Source organism: Colobus angolensis, unplaced genomic scaffold, assembly GCF_000951035.1.
Source record: "Colobus angolensis palliatus isolate OR3802 unplaced genomic scaffold, Cang.pa_1.0 Scaffold230, whole genome shotgun sequence".
In the NCBI taxonomy this organism is placed as follows: Eukaryota; Metazoa; Chordata; class Mammalia; order Primates; family Cercopithecidae; genus Colobus; species Colobus angolensis.
This window is the reverse complement of record NW_012115489.1, coordinates 4,913,563-4,930,300: the sequence shown is the minus strand read 5'-3', so window position 1 is coordinate 4,930,300 and position 16,738 is coordinate 4,913,563. Positions and strand designations below refer to the sequence as shown.

The 16,738-nt window shown below is 39.6% G+C and overlaps 1 protein-coding gene across 3 annotated transcripts in view; it reads left to right on the top strand.

The window, feature by feature from the left end:
• DAB2 (Dab, mitogen-responsive phosphoprotein, homolog 2 (Drosophila)) overlaps positions 1-16,738 on the top strand; it is a 53,441-nt gene that overhangs the window by 33,744 nt on the left and 2,959 nt on the right. For 2 of the 3 annotated variants that reach the window (XM_011944404.1, XM_011944403.1), the window contains exons 5-14: positions 826-957; positions 1,469-1,549; positions 2,284-2,310; positions 2,556-2,609; positions 3,038-3,100; positions 8,124-8,777; positions 9,787-9,949; positions 14,164-14,796; positions 15,339-15,448; positions 16,345-16,415. In XM_011944404.1, the coding sequence (XP_011799794.1) occupies positions 826-957; positions 1,469-1,549; positions 2,284-2,310; positions 2,556-2,609; positions 3,038-3,100; positions 8,124-8,777; positions 9,787-9,949; positions 14,164-14,796; positions 15,339-15,448; positions 16,345-16,410 (1,983 nt within the window). In that variant the 3' untranslated portion in view covers positions 16,411-16,415. The remainder of the gene's footprint in view (positions 1-825; positions 958-1,468; positions 1,550-2,283; positions 2,311-2,555; positions 2,610-3,037; positions 3,101-8,123; positions 8,778-9,786; positions 9,950-14,163; positions 14,797-15,338; positions 15,449-16,344; positions 16,416-16,738) is intronic. The other variant, XM_011944405.1, reaches the window with a different exon arrangement.

Sequence of the window (16,738 nt, the reverse complement as noted above, 5' to 3'; positions counted from 1 at the left end):
CTTCTCTCTCTCCTCAAGCTTTCTAAGATAATAAAATTTTTTCAGTGGCCTTAGACATTCAGGACCAAAAGCTGAGACACACTCTGCCACCTACAAATATCCCTGAAGAGCTGAACCTTGTTACCTGCTTGAAAGGATCAAGAGAAAGGAGGGAAAAATAGGAGAAAAGACACTGCTAAGCCAATAAAGTCCCCACCCCTTATAATTCCTGGTTAATGACATAGTCATTATGTCATTAACATAATGTCATTATTACTACATTATGTTACTATGTATTAGGCTGTTTAGGTGAGGCTGAGAAATACTCGATGACAGTATTTGGTATCCTGCAGAACATACTGGGAATACTGTTCCAATAACACATAGGATGGTTCCTTGGCCACTCTGAGCCACCATCAATGAATCCCTGTGAACACTCCTCTAGCTTAGTTATGCTGTTCATTTAAGTTTGTGTTTGATTTGGGAAAGTTGGCCTATTTGACTTGGCTTAAGGGCTAAATGTCTCCTCTTCACTTGGTCGTCTAATCCTCAGTCATTCCTTGCTATATGGCATCATGTCTTTAAAGCAGGGCGAGTAAAGTATCAATATTTTAAGAAGAAACATTCTTCCCACTTTTGTTTTCTAATCTTCTTTCTTTTGAAGCCCTTTCTAGCAAGAGTAATGCTCTAGCCTTCAACCAGAAACTTTTTAGTTCTTTAACCTTTCTTCAAATGGTTTAACCTTTTCATATATGTCTTCATATATGTGTCTGAGGCTTAGGTGTGCTAGCCTGCAAATAGATTCTGGTTTTCTTAATAAATTATTCTTTATGGTTTTTTTTTAAGGTAATAGAGCATGAACATCCAGTAAATAAGATTTCTTTCATTGCCCGTGATGTGACAGACAACCGGGCATTTGGTTACGTGTGTGGAGGAGAGGGCCAACATCAGTTTTTTGCCATAAAAACCGGGCAACAGGTGAGCTCTAAGTCTTGACATAGACCTGGGGACTTGTACTCTGTCAGATATTGGAGTGTCTGTCACTCAACTAGAAGATTTACTGGAAATAATTGGATGTAGGAGGGCTAAATAATGATTCAGATAATGACTATTTTTATTGGCCTGTGGAATCTTTAAAAAATGTCATCAATAGCCATGTACTACTGTGTGCACAGGATTGTGAGAATGGACCTTCTTATAAAGTGAATACCGGTTTCAGAACAATGGTGAATTATTCTCAGAAACCTTAAAGGACTTCGAAAATGATCATGATACCTCTTATTTTGTCTAAATACTTTTTAACTCTGCTGTCCTTTATGTACCTAAGGGTAAGGATTGGGTTAGTGGTGATCCCCTATAAATAAGTCAGGGGAGGGAAGTAAGGAGTTTTAAGATTAAAAAATCCCAGTATGAATTATAACTGATGGGAGACAAAGGAAATAAAATACTAAAATTAAAATACTGATAACAGTGCTTTCCCTTGCTGCAGGCTGAACCACTAGTTGTTGATCTTAAAGACCTTTTTCAAGTTATCTATAATGTAAAGAAAAAGGAAGAAGAAAAGAAAAAGGCAAGTACTACCTGATTAATGCTCCATTAAATTTAAAGCTGGCCTGGTGCAGTGGCTCACACCTGTAATCCCAGCACTTCTGGAGGCAGAGGCAGGTGGATCACCTGAGGTCAGGAGTTCGAGACCAGCCTGGCCAACATGGCAAAACCTCATCTCTACTGAAACTACAAAAATTAGCCAGGGGTGGTGGCAGGCGCCTATAATCCCAGCTACTCAGGAGTCTGAGACAAGGAGAATTGCTTGAACCCGAGGGGCAGAGGTTGCAGTCAGCCGAGATTGTGCCACTGCGCTCCAGCCTGGGTGACAGAGCGAGAGTCTGTCTCAAAAAAACAAACAAGCAAGCTTAAAATTGTATTCAGGACTATGTTTAATATTATGTATAAATATGATCTGAAAATTTGGCTTCTATATGTATTGCCTATTCTTCCCAGTAGGGCAATGGATAGATTTTTATGGTTAGGGACTTCTAATTTCCAGTCCCCTTGGCTTTTATTTTTTTTCTCTCTACAAGATTCATATTAATTCTAGGAAATATACAGGACAACCAAGTTTAAATCCAGTACCTCTACTCAAACCTAATATTGATATGAAAAGGGGAGGGGAATGGAGGGCAGAAATAATATACGAGACTTATTCTTGCCTTATGTCTGTGAACCACAGGCATACTTGTTTTTGTATTTAACTCCCTTTCACTATGAATACGAAGATCACTGAATATGTATCTTTCTTTTTAGATAGAGGAAGCCAACAAAGCAGTTGAGGTAAAATTGCATCTTTACTTCTTGTTAGTCATGTGCGTGATGCGCGTAAGCCCCTGTTTGCTACCTGCCCAACCACTCTTACCACCTCACTTATTACTATGTGTTTATGACCACTCTGATCATGAAAGATGTTTGGTTAAAAGACGAATACCAAAACCATTGCTGCTTAGTAAGGTAACACAGTGGACAAATACATTTTATAGAGAAAGCTCAACTAAATCCTTAAATATTTGCTATCTTTTCAGAATGGGAGTGAGGCCCTAATGATTCTAGATGACCAAACTAACAAACTGAAATTGGTACGTACTAATATGTGATGTTTGACAGTTCTTATTTATCTGAACGTGGTTTCTACTTCCTGTAGATGTTGCTGATACCAAATCTGTATTGAATCTGTGTGAAAATTCAATTGAGACAACTATTTTTCAAAATGTTAGTGTAACGTCTATGTCAATATACAAAAGTAGTCAAAAAAAGATTAGAAAAGTAATCTTTCTAGTAGCCACACCTGAATCTAATCTAACATTTTTAAGGATGTGGACAAGATAGATTTGAGACATGTCTACACTTCTTGACCTAAATAGCTTAATATGAAATCTATTAATTAAATGGAAATTAAATTGTGACAACTACTTTCCTAAACTTTAGGAAACAAATGATCACAACAATATACGAAGTAATCTTTTTTAGTAGACACATCTGAATCTAATTCAAATACTTTTTTAAGGGTGTTGACCAGATGGATTTGTTTGGGGACATGTCTACACCTCCTGACCTAAATAGTCCAACAGTAAGTGTTTGTTTTTAAATTTGCAATGTAATAAAAATGACATCTGTAACTCAAATTGGCAATAACCAGAAATCTTAAGCATCTCATTGAAACTTGGAAGGTGACCGTTGATTTTTGCAAATGAAGTGTCAATGGTTTTTAGAATAAATGTGAATCTTAAGTCACCATGGGAACCTATCCACACTAATTCAGCTATATTAATATTGCTTACAGGTTAAACCTGAACAATAGGTCAGCAATGTAGTCCTTCATGGTATCACTTAGGATTAGAAGGAGGAGCTGAATAATAGTCCTTGAATAAGCCTATTGAAGAAAGTATGATTGTTAGATGGATAATCATAAAGCCTCCTGGCCTCTTCATTTGTTTTGCATTCTGTCAGTTGCAATTTAGCAGCATAAATTTGATGTGAAGTAAGATTTAAAACAAACAAGAGGCTCAGTTATATTCCACCAAAGCTTGTCCTTGTTAGAAAGCTCCCTATTGTCATAGGATTTTATACCATATCCAGTCTGCTCAATATTGAATGATCTGTAACAACCCTATAAGAATAGAACAGTATTTTCCTTTACAAATTAAAAAAAAAAAAAAAAATGGTGGTTCAGGGAAAAAGAAGAAGTAGAAGAAGAAGAAAAAAAAAAACAGGAAAATGGTCCAGATTCAAGGCTTAAGCCTAAGTCTTCAGACCTTCCAAAACATATCTCGTGTCCATGACATTTTGAATTACTTCTTGCAACTTCTTTTATTTATATAACAGTTTCCTGAGCACCCGCTATTTGCAAGGCATAGCAGTAAGATGCACAACATCAATGACCTCATGGAATTTACTCTCTGGCAGGGAGACCAACACTAAAACTAATCACATCGTTAGCAATTGATGTTACTTACAGGGTATTTATCTAGTTCAGAAATTCAGATGATGCTTCTGAGGAAGTGAGTTTCTAGATTTGAACATAAAAGATGAGAAGGCAATAAACACAAAAAGAGAATTAGTCTAGAATAATGGGGGCAATGTCTAGAAAGGACTCCCTTGCATCAGGAAAATATCATGGAAGCCTACGTGACCAAAGTTACAGGAGTTCAAGCAACAGATCAAAGATTGGGTAAAATTCTCACTTCAGAGTTCTGCAGAGAATTCGAGGCCTGTGAATCCTCACTGCATAAAACTTTCAGGTCAAATGAGATGGAGAGGAGCAGAGACTTCATGCATTCTTCTCTGACCCTAACCAAATGAGTATCATAATGCATGGTAGCTTTCTAAAATGCCTGTAAAAGAGAAGCCTATTTAATATTCATTTTAGCATTGAGCCCTAACTCACTTGCCTATAGAACCTTACATTCTTCATAATGTTTGCTATAGTTCTGAGGATAAACTTTTTAAAATACTAGACTAGATTATCCTGACAGATCCATCCTAACTCTGAGGTCCTTTTCATTTGTAGTCAACTTTGCCCTTTCCTCCATCAGTGATGCTTTCTTCAAAGTAAATCAGTAATAGTCAAAGAGAGCAAAGCACTCAAGATATGAAGTGGAATTCCAGTGGAACAGGCAAGGAAGTACTGCCTTATAATCTACTTCTGTAGACTTCCAGAATGTTCTAAAAACGGAAATGGAAAACAACATGGATAAACTTTAGTCTCATTTTCATTAGACTTTATGCAGTCTAAAATTTTTTTATGTATAGGAATTCAAGTTTTAGTTAAACTAACAATAAAGTAAAATACCATCAAAATATATACTCTGATAACCGAAGGAAGGCTAACAGATCTAATTACGTGCTGGTTAAGCTTTGACAACATGTTCTTATCTATTGACTCTATCGTCATAGCTCAAAAATAGATTTATCTCTACTTGGCAAAGCCAGCACGTTTAAAAATATTCAACTCTTTCAACAATTGCTTTGAAACATGTAAAGAGAGAAAGAAATCTAAATTGCCTAGACTTTATTATTGGTCCTAGATGGTTGTCACTCCCCTCAAATTTATACAGAAAAGTTTTATTAATTTGAAATAATGCTCATGTTGCAAGCTATGTGGTATCCCCTAGATTGGAATTTTCACTGGCAAGCCCCTTGAGCATTATCCTTCCACACTGCATCTCAAAAGAAGAAAAGAAAAAGAAAAACATAAAAACCCATATTCTGTAACTTTAACAACTTAACCACTTGAAAGCACAGTTACTATGGGAAGAATATAAGACATGATCTATGATCAAGGAAATTAAATCTGGTACAAGGGATGGGATCAGGATACAAAGCACGAGTGTCACTTATGTCCTTGTATACATGCCATTAAGATAACATGGGTGGGCACAGGGAAAGTGCAGACAGAAAAATCAATGCTAAAATCTTTGTAAAGAATCTGAATTTGAGTTGGGTCTTTGATATGTGTAGGAAAGTAGGTTCGTAGTTGGGCTAGAAACGACGAGGGTCTTATTGTGGATCTTGAAAATTTGGCCTAAGGAGGCTTATTTTAATATAGGGAGCAGCAGGAGGCCACTTAAGGCTTTGAGTAGGGAAGTCCTCAGTCTGACAAACTGGAATGGTTAGGTGAGATTAGCCACCCAGAGAAGAGCTAGGCTATGGAACTTAGGATTTATGCCCACTTACTGGAGCTCCCCACGAGTAGGTTCTGTAACCTACTGCCGTATCTCCAGTGCCTGAGGCTCAGGTGCTCAAACAGTGGCCAACTGGATGCAGTGTTGACAGTCCGACAAAGAATGAATGAGGCTCTGACCAAGGGGGTGGATGAGGAGTCTTTGGCCTCTCAGTTGTAGTCTTTGAACTACACTTTTAATCTTGGATTAATAACAAACCCAGCCTGAGGAGAGCCTTATACATTTTACTTATAGGGTGACTATTCAGAAGTCTAACATTGTGGCTCCTGTTTGGTGTCCTAAGGACTTCTTCTGAAGTATTTGAAAAGGAGAACTGTACCAGCTGTGAACACTCAACTGTTCTAACCCAGAGGTGGCTCAAAACAAATAAATAAATATTGAAATCACAAGCTTTTGTAATAAATTTTATCCTACCTTTAGATTGTATAAAGATCCCTAGATTAATAGCTCTTCCAAACCATTTCTCTGATTAAATCTTTTTTTAATTATAAGCTCTTTCTTGTGACAAATTCTTCTTTTATAAAGAGAAAGCCTGGCTTTGGCTTATAAAAACTGTGTTTTTATGCCTCACAGTAAAGAAATCCAAAAGGTAGAGTACCATTTAGGTCTGATTTTGCTGCCTCTTTTGTGGCCATGAAATAGGACTTACATTTTCTAAAAAATTGGTTTTTTTTTTTTCTTTTAAAAGCCAAGGAGTTCTATTTGAACCCTGTTGTATTCACTAGTTTGCAAATTTTATATTCCCTTGAAGTTGTTTTCTTTCCCAATGATCAAAATATTTAGTATTCTGCCCACGATAATGCAAGGTAACTACTATAACTTCTACTTCACGAAGCATTTTTTATCATTTATCTTCTTCTCTGGGTAGTATAGTTAAGTATTTAATGGATCAAAGTCAAGCAGAAGGAAGTGATGTCAGTATGAAAGTTCTGTCCTAGGGTGAGTTATAATTCTGTTTTTTACTGGAATAAAGACATATCGGGTTCATCAAATTTACTGCTTTTAAGCTGAGAAATTTCTATTGAACAGTTGAAAATTCAAAAAATTGACACTCCAGAGAAATGATGGAGAAGGGATAGAATTAGTAGAGCTATATATTCGATATGTCTTTCAAATTAACTCTTAAACCCATGTCTCTACCTTGTACAATAGTTCCCCTTTATCTGCAGTTTCACTTTCTGAAAATAAGTCCGTGGTCAACCTTGGTCTGAAAATAAGTGAGTACAGTACAATATGATATTTTGAGAGAAGAGAGACAGAGAGACCACATTCATATAACTTTTATTACAGCATATTGTTATAATTGTTTTATTTTATTATTAATTATTGTTGTTAATCTCTTATTGTGCCTAACTGATAAATTAAACTTTATCATGTGTATATGTATGAAAAATATACTGTATATAGGTTTTGGCACTATGTGCCATTTCAGACATCCACTGTGGGCTTTGGAACATATTCCCTGAGGATAAGGAGGGACTATTGTATGTAAATTAAAGATCAATTTTTGGTTGATTTCAACCACTAAATAGATAAGATTACTGTCACAACACAGGCAACTCTAAGCAATGTTATGAAAAGATGTACAAATAGGAGATCTTAATGTGTGATTGACTAAATTAGGTCAGTATTGAGTGTCCCTTTCAGCTCTTTCAGAGGACATAGACAAAAAAGGGTGAGTCCAGAGGAGAGACTGGGATGATGAGGATGAGATCCTACTTGGCTATCAGCTTCAGCAAGAGCCTTAATATTAAGAGGCATACCTGAAGGCCGTGACATAAAGGAAAAGCCTCTCTCCCACCTCTAGCGGAAAGAACTGGACCGATTTTAGGGAAATGCATTTGACCTTAAATTTCATCACAGCCAGAACTATAAAATATGAATGTATTAGTTAACGAATGTTCTCATTTAGAGAGATGATCCTACATGACTCTGGGGGGGTACAATAGAGAGGACTCTGTGTGTATCAGGTAGGAAGCTGAGCTAGGCTTCTGAAATCACTTACTTTCAAGCTCAACATACTTTGATAATCATTTAAGGTAACTCACAATCAATTCCCTTCAAGACTTTCAAAGTCATAAATTGAAACAGTGCTTATAATGAATTAAGCCAGTCTGTATGTGTGAACCAGGGTGAGCAGAGACATGAAGTAAGCAACAGTAAGATTTCACCTAATGATGTTGAGACTTAAATAAAAGGGCATGATACTGGGGAGGAATAGAAAGGACCTAGGCTATAGCTAGGGAGTAATGGACTACAGGGGTTGATGGAAGGAGGTAATGATCAACTGGTTTATCAAGACCAAATTCAAATAGAAATTGATAATCCTAGTCATCTTATGTAATTTTCTCATTTGAAGTCACAACATGAACTAATACTTTCTTTTTTTTTTCTTTCCAAATGTGATAGGAAAGCAAAGATATCCTGTTAGTGGATCTAAACTCTGAAATCGACACCAATCAGAATTCTTTAAGAGAAAATCCATTCTTAACAAACGGCATCACCTCCTGTTCTCTTCCTCGACCAAAACCTCAGGCATCCTTCTTGCCTGAAAATGCCTTTTCTACCAATCTCAACTTCTTTCCCACCCCTAATCCTGATCCTTTCCGTGATGATCCTTTCACACAGCCAGACCAATCGACACCTTCTTCGTTTGATTCTCTCAAATCTCCAGATCAGAAGAAAGAGAATTTGAGTAGCTCATCTCCTCCACTGAGTAATGGGCCCCTGAATGGTGATGTTGACTACTTTGGTCAGCAATTTGACCAGATCTCTAACCGGACTGGCAAACAGGAAGCTCAGGCAGGCCCATGGCCCTTTTCGAGTTCGCAAACCCAGCCAGCAGTGAGAACTCAAAATGGGGTATCTGAAAGCGAACAGAATGGCTTCTCTGTCAAATCCTCCCCGAACCCTTTTGTGGGAAGCCCTCCCAAAGGACTGTCCATACAGAATGGCGTAAAGCAGGACTTGGAAAGCTCTGTCCAGTCCTCACCACATGACTCCATAGCCATTATCCCACCTCCACAAAGTACCAAACCAGGAAGAGGCAGAAGGACTGCTAAGGTGAATTCTCTTCTCCACATATCCATTAGCAGAGTGCATGTTCGGTACCAAAGGGTGGTGTGATGCAAGCTCTCTTCCCTGCTGCTCTCGTAGTTTCCTGTGTGGCTGTGAAATAGAAGGTGGGATAAGGCACTTTGTTTCTCCAGGAGTACTTTCCTCTAACTGCCACCGTTTTTAAGCTTCTCAGCAGTGTTTGTCACACCCTGCTTTCCGTGTGCATGTCTTGTCACTTATGATTAAACTAAACACAAGTTTTTCCATTTTTAATGCTGCTATGCTTCTATACCTCTGGTAAGTTTGATCATCATGCTCTGGGTTGGGAGGGTGAGAGTCCTTGTGATTCCCTTTGTACTTCCCTGACTCTAACGCACGCCCTGCACACCCATCATATTACGTTAATGTCCATGGTGGTGGTGTAAAATTTTCGAGCTTATCTCCTCTTTTAAATACTGACTAAATACATAAGCTTAGAAAAAGCTTATGTGTTTACTATTACCACTATGATCTCAGCTTTATTTAAGAGCAGCTTAAAATGCAATTCCCATAGGTGTCTTTTTTTTTTTTTACCTCTCCTAAGAATATGAAGGCTTGCCTGGATTAAGACCCTATGATCTCTATGTAGACTGACTTAAAATCCAATGGAATGATAAAAAATATTTAGGACGCTTATTGGTGATTGCCCCCTTTACACACTTGCTTCCCCAGCTTCAAGCATTTAGCTGATGAGACCAGACCAATGTGAGTGTGTAAATGAGTATAGTAGATTTCACTTTGCAAGCCCTAGGTAGTATCAGACACTAAGACTCAGTAGTCCGTCCATTGTAGGAATCTGTGTCTTTTTGGAGGACTCTTTTTCTGTAGTAGTAGTTGTTGTTGTTGTTCGTCTGTCAAGAAAAAAGTTTTCCTTTTTGTGGTTCTCAAATTGGGGTATAGAGTAGGAGACAAAATGAAGCTGTATTTCACTGTTAGTGAGTAACTAAGGCTTCTCCCTCCCTCCCTGTCCTGTCAGTCTTCGGCCAATGACTTGCTTGCATCAGACATCTTTGCTCCTCCCGTCTCAGAACCTTCAGGCCAGGTGTCACCCACAGGACAACCTACAGCCCTGCAGCCCAACCCTCTGGATCTCTTCAAAACAAGTGCTCCTGCCCCAGTGGGGCCCCTGGCGGGTCTAGGTAGGTGCCTAGAGATAAAATTAAGTATGACTCTTTTGCTTTTGCTCATAAAATGATGATGCATCAGAAGACATTTCATACTCCTAGAGGGTTCTACAGCATAAGATTTGAGCATGCCAGGGAGCCCTTCTCTCACTTCTACTCCTATATAACCCCACACCCATTTGATATTCTTTACTTGTACTCACATTTGGCTCCTCAAGGCAGCATGAGACAATACATTCATTTTTCAGTATTGTAATTACTTGAACCAACTGGTCATCGTTTCCTGAGAGACAACTGTAAGAGATTCTAAACTCAGACCAGCTTCAGTAACAAAACAGGGTTGACATAAGAGAGGTTTGTCTGTCAACTGTAGCAATATGCATGTCTTCCATGTCTTTTACCATAATAGATCGAAGGTCTATGCCCTTTCAACACATAGCCCTCTTAGCAGGAATATATGCCCAAGAAGGATATAAGTTAAGTCTGAAGCAAGAATAAGTCATAGAGTGAAAGTCCTAGGTTCTGGGCCCAGCTGTGTTCCTAGGCATATGGTAAGGGAAGATCAGGCACACATCCTAATCAGTCTCTGAACGCTTCTGCCGTAGGAGCTCCTTGCCAATATTTTGGCTAGCTTGAGTGTTTTACTGAAGCTAGAACATAAGTCCTAAAAAGCCAAAGTGAAAAAAGCAGAGAAATAAGGGAAGATGTGGAATTTTATCAGACATCTAGGATGCATTGATGCTCTTAATTCCTAAATGTGTCATTAGCTTGTGTGAGCTGCTGATCACTCTATGGTAGGACAGTGGGAAAGTCCATTTGACTGAGGGCTGGCCTTGGTATTCTTTGTCCATAGCCTATACTTCTTTTCAGACTCCATGGTACAGTTTTCAGAAACCCTGACAATAGTTTTTGCTGTCCTGCTGCGGACTCTTTATTTTTCTGCTCTTGGCATGTCTACAAACTCCAAATGGACTCTGGCTTGGGAGGTGGAGGACCGTAGATGAGGAAGGACTCTCCTCTCCTTTGATAAAATCTGACCAGGGATCCTGGCTTTCTCTGCCTCCTGCAGTCAGTCATCAGGATCCTTCTTTTGTTTTGTTTTGTTTTCCTCTCTGTCTCTGTTGTTTTCCTACAAAGGAAAATATTTTGATTCTTTTACAAGAAGTCTATTTAATCATATCTAGAATAGCGTGGCCAGAGGAGGACTGTCACTCAACTGCTGAGTGGCTGAAATCCGTGAGGGTATGAAAAGCCAGCTTGTCCCAGGTCTCTGTTCGCATTTACTCCATCAAGAGGCTCTCTCTAAAGACTTCATGTCTCTTGGGGGTTTCTCCTTTTCTGCGTTGCTCTTTTCAACCTGCACCCCCAAGTGGAGCTGGTTGGTACCCTTCCCTCACAGAAGACCAGAGTACTTGCAATGCAATGTCTGCAGCGAGATCACATCACAGAGCTTTGTATCTAATATCAATGCCCTTAAGAATTTTTGCAGCCAATATTTAACAAGTCAGCCTGAAAATACAGCTGGACCCTATAACTGTTTATTTATTCAGACGAAGTGAAGCTTTTTGGCTAGGTGCCCCTGTGGAGGCCTTGGGGTATACAACTGCAGAATACTGATGATTGTTCCAAGTTTGGACATGGGACTCAAACTGAGCTCTACAGTATAGTCCCTGTCCACTAGCAGGGATCCTCAGCCAAACCATGGAAGGTTGTAGGTCTGGCTTCCGCTAGACCCAGCTGGGGAACTGTCTCCCCTGGAGATCTGGGGGGTGGGGAGAGGCTATTGTAGAAAGCTGAGCCCTCAGTTTCAACTATTTTAATCTAGCTTCAGAAGGTAATAAAATTAATGTTCTATACCCATGTCCCCTTTTCCCTTAATCCTTGCCCCTACTTTGTCCAGCTGGGCCTTAAATGTGTTGAAACACAATGTGGGGAATTTGGTGGGTAGGAATGAAGACTGGTATAAGTATATACTGAGAAAGCCTTGAATTCCTGGCAAATGTAATGTTTCTCTCTCTCTCTTTTTTTTTTTTTTTTTTTTTTTTTGAGACAGAGTCTCACTCTGTCACCCAGGCTGGAGTGCAGCAGTGCTGTCTTAGCTCACTGCAACCTCTGTCTCCCAGTTTTAAGCCATTCTTGTGCCTCAGCCTCTCTAGTAGCTGGGATTACAAGCATGCGCCACCACACTCAGCTAATTTTTGTATTTTTAGTAGAGACAGGGTTTCTCCAAGTTAGCTAGATTGGTTCTGAACTCCTGGGCTCAAGAGATCCTCCCACTTTGGCCTCCCAAAGTGCTGGGTTTAAAGGAGTAAGCCACTGCCCCCAGCCCTAATATTTTTCTCTTTTATGAATACCATTCTCACTAATATGATATTTTCCTAAGTGAAGACAAGTTGTCCAACATAAAAGATGACAAAATTCTACCCTCCTTTTTGCACATCTAACTGGCGGAAATTATTAGTGAATGATCTGGCTTCTGTTAATACAATTCAACTGAGCGTGTTTTAAAATATGAGCAACAACTTTGTTCAAACTAAACCCATTTTTGGAGCCTGTATTGTAGAATATAAGAGAACTTTCTCTTCATTTGTTATGAAAGCAGTATATTCTTCAGTGAAAATGAAGTCTAATTTCTGTATCTGTGAAATAAGTGTTTGAATTAACATAGCATTTGAAAATTAAATTGTCCCATGCCTTGCTGCCAAGGAGGCAGAACAGGAGAATGGGGTGTCAGATTTAGAGCCAGTGCGCCTGATTTTCAGTCTCTACCACCACACTATGACCTTCTGAATTTTAATTAATATCCTTGCACCCAGTTTCCTCACCTCCAAAAAGCATACTGATTAAGTGAAATGTCCTGTTCTGAAACCCACCACTCTCTGTGAATATACCATGTGTGCCCATGGCCAGATGGCCAGCGTGCATGATGAAAATGGAGTCAGGTAATACCAACGTCTCAGACTAAGAAGCTCAAAGATAGAATCTCGTGCTCCATCACTCCTAAACACCATTTTCAAAGTATTCCCTCTTGGAAATGTAAATATCCCTAACCCAGGTCTGAAGAAAACTTTCATAACTAAAGAATGCCGTGCACCAAAGCTCAAAGCAAGTAGATTTCAAGAGCACAGCATCACCCACTAATAGATATGAGGCAGAATTTAGGTTTCATTGTTAGCGGTGACAATTTAACTGAATCATTAATGCACTTGGAAAGAGGCAGGAAAGACAGCACCCGGTATATTAGAACAAGATGCAGGCAGCGAGCCTCTGAAGAATCAGAGGCCATCATTGGAGAGACCTGGATTCTGGCGATGTAACGAATTCCTGATGACATAGCAAGGTCGCGGGAGACAGAGTCATTCACCACAAAGATCAGATGCCCTGACGCAGGCCATTAGTTACCTTGAAAGATTTTTGTTTCCCATTGTCCTCTCTCCTCTTTTGAATTTTCTGTTCTAACTTCTGGCAAGGTTTAGTGAGTGGCACATGGCAGGAAGCACTTTTATTTGGAACAGTCCTCCTAGGATAACATCCTTTCTCCATTTTTTATATATAAATGCCTAAAACTCTCTTGGCATCGGCCAGACTTCATCTTCCCTTTATGTATATAGCTGTATCAGCCTTGGCAGCATTAAAAAGTGGAGAAACTTTGAAATGGTTTCTTCAGGATGCAAGCATGTTGAGGTCTTCTGCACATGTGTGACCGCTGGTTTCCATAAGACTCCAGACATGAGCCAGTTGCCAAATGCAAAGATCAAATCCCTGACTCAGAGAGTCCAATGGATTATCTTAATTAACTACATCATAATCAGCATGGTTCGTGCATAAAAATATATTCACTTAACAAATAAGTTCCTGCTATTAACAGGCTCTGTTCTAGTTGTTTGTAATGTATCAGACAACTAGTGTCTGTATGACAAAGGCTTATTTTTTTGATGAGTAGGTACTTATGGACTGTATTATCCTTCTAATGAGGGAAGTTAAACAGACATGGTGGGAAGAACATGGGCCTCAAAATGCAACCAGCATTTGAATGCTCACTATACAGATTAGCTGGCTGACTTTTACAGTGATTAATCGTTCGGAGTCTTTATTCTTCCCACATCAGCCTCAGGACTCGGTGGAGGTGTTAGCTGCATCGAGACATCCCAGAGAGTTGTGCTCTCTGAAATTCAAGAATCTTCTTCAAGCTTGGCTCCTGATAAGTATTTTTCTTCCTCTTACTTCAGGTGGTGTAACTGTCACACTCCCTCAGGCAGGACCATGGAACACAGCATCTTTAGTCTTCAATCAGTCCCCTTCAATTGTTCCGGGAGCCATGATGGGTGGTCAACCTTCAGGATTTGGTCAGCCCGTCATTTTTGGTACAAGTCCAGCTGTTCCAGGTTGGAATCAGCCTTCACCCTTTGCAGCCTCAACTCCCCCTCCAATGCCTGTTGTCTGGGGCCCTTCTGCATCTGTGGCACCCAGCGCTTGGTCAACAACAAGCCCTTTGGGGAATCCTTTTCAGAGCAATATTTTTCCAGCTCCTGCTGTGTCCACTCAGCCCCAGTCCATGCACTCCTCTCTCCTGGCCACTCCTCCTCAGCCACCTCCCAGAGCTGGCCCTCCCAAGGACATCTCCAGTGATGCCTTCACTGCCTTAGACCCACTTGGGGATAAAGAGATCAAGGATGTGAAAGAAATGTTTAAGGATTTCCAACTGCGGCAGCCACCTGCTGTGCCTGCGCGGAAGGGAGAGCAGACTCCTTCTGGGACTTCGAGTGCCTTTTCCAGTTATTTCAACAGCAAGGTTGGCATTCCTCAGGAGAATGCAGACCACGATGACTTTGATGCTAATCAGCTATTGAATAAGATCAATGGTAAGCCACTCACCACTCTGCCTACTGTTCCAACAACTATCTCCACTGCCACATGAACCTAAATGAGTCCCCCAAACGAACCCTCTCCCACCCATCAATAGCCTTGCTTTTGCTTCTGTTGGCAATCAAGGGTTATGGAGACAACTTAACCATTTCCCTTTTGGTGATAACTGTTTACCTTAGTTATTTCTGAGGACTGACCCAATGCTGCCCTCTAGTGATAAATCTTAAAAGGGCTGCCATGAGCTATTGAAATGTGATGACTGGTGGCTCTTGGAGGGCTGTATAATAAGGCGTCATCCATGTTCCAAAGCTTTAAATGAGGGGATTCTGAATCTCTTCCACTTCAGATAAATATGCATAGTTTTCTCTTCTGAGAGGGATAATAATTATTGGGATACCTAGTATTTGGTGTTGATTTTTGTTCCACGGATATAAATTTCAAAAGTATGGAACTCAATTTCAAAGATAAGCTGACTCGGGGACTGGCCTATATTTGGGGAAAGCTTGTCTACTGATTGCCTGGATTTTTTGCCTTCTAGAACCACCAAAGCCAGCTCCCAGACAAGTTTCCCTGCCAGTTACCAAGTCTGCTGACAATGCATTTGAGAACCCTTTCTTTAAAGATTCTTTTGGTTCATCACAAGCCTCTGTAAGTATCAACCACTAGAAGCTGTTCTCCAATGTACATGCCACATAGAGCTCCGGCCTCCTGAATTAACCTTGCTTTTATAATAGCTTTTTTTTGGAGACAGTCTTCCTCTGTCAGCCAGGCTGGAGTGCAGTGGTGCAATCTCAGCTCACTGCAACCTCCACCTCCCGGGTTCAAGCAATTCTCCTGACTCAACTTCCTGAGTAGCTGGGACTATAGGCACGTGCCACCACACCTGGCTAATTTTTGTATTTTTTTGTAGAGATGGGGTCTCGCCATGTTGGCCAGGCTGGTCTCAAACTCCTGACCTCAAGTGATCCATCTGCCTTGGCCTCCCTCAGTGCTGGGATTACAGTCATGAGCCACCGCACCTGGCTATAATAACATTTTGATGGTAAAACATGTTTGGCTAAGATTTGTCACCAAGAACCTTCACAGTATAAACATTGATGTAAACTGGAGAAAGATTATTTGCACAAGAACTATTATCTTCTGAATTTGAGAAATAATATCACATAGAAAACATCCTTCATATCTCACTTAAACTGACCCATGAAAGCATTTCGGGAGAAAATTGAGCCAAAATACCATCTTGAAAACCTTTCAAAAATGTAAGTTCTTAATTTTCCAATAATATTTCTATAGCTTATAACAATAATACTTCCCATTTAGGGGAGGCAAATGAAATGCATCTGAACCTTGATTTTCACATAAATAATATACACTGCCATGTGCAAGCAGATGGAAACAAATCACTGTAAGCCCCATATAATGTTTGATTGGCCGATTGGCCCATGACCTAAGCGAGTTTTAAAAGAATTTTGGAAGTCTTCACTGTAATTTTTTTTTCTTATGACTGTAACTGTATTTATTGACTAGATGATTTATCTTCTTAGGTGGCTTCTCCTCAACCTGTATCTTCTGAGATATATAGGGATCCATTTGGAAATCCTTTTGCCTAAATTCTGTAAGTAGAAGATCCTAATAAGTCTATCTCAGGGGTTTTTGTGAGAAAGGGTGACATGGAGTAAAGAGTGAAATTTTAATTTTAGAATTGGGAAGAGGGTAAATATCTATAATTTAGGAATAATCAACATGGAAATCTATACTTAGATCACTCAATAATGACTTGGCTGGGCACTTAAGAATAGAATTCCTAAACACATCAAAAAATAGTCATAAACCCTTGGGGATGTGGATTTTTATCTTATCCCATTTTTGGTTTTTCAGTTCTGTGTGGGAAGCAAAACTCAAAACAACACATCACAGGTTTCTAACCTTTTAACTTTC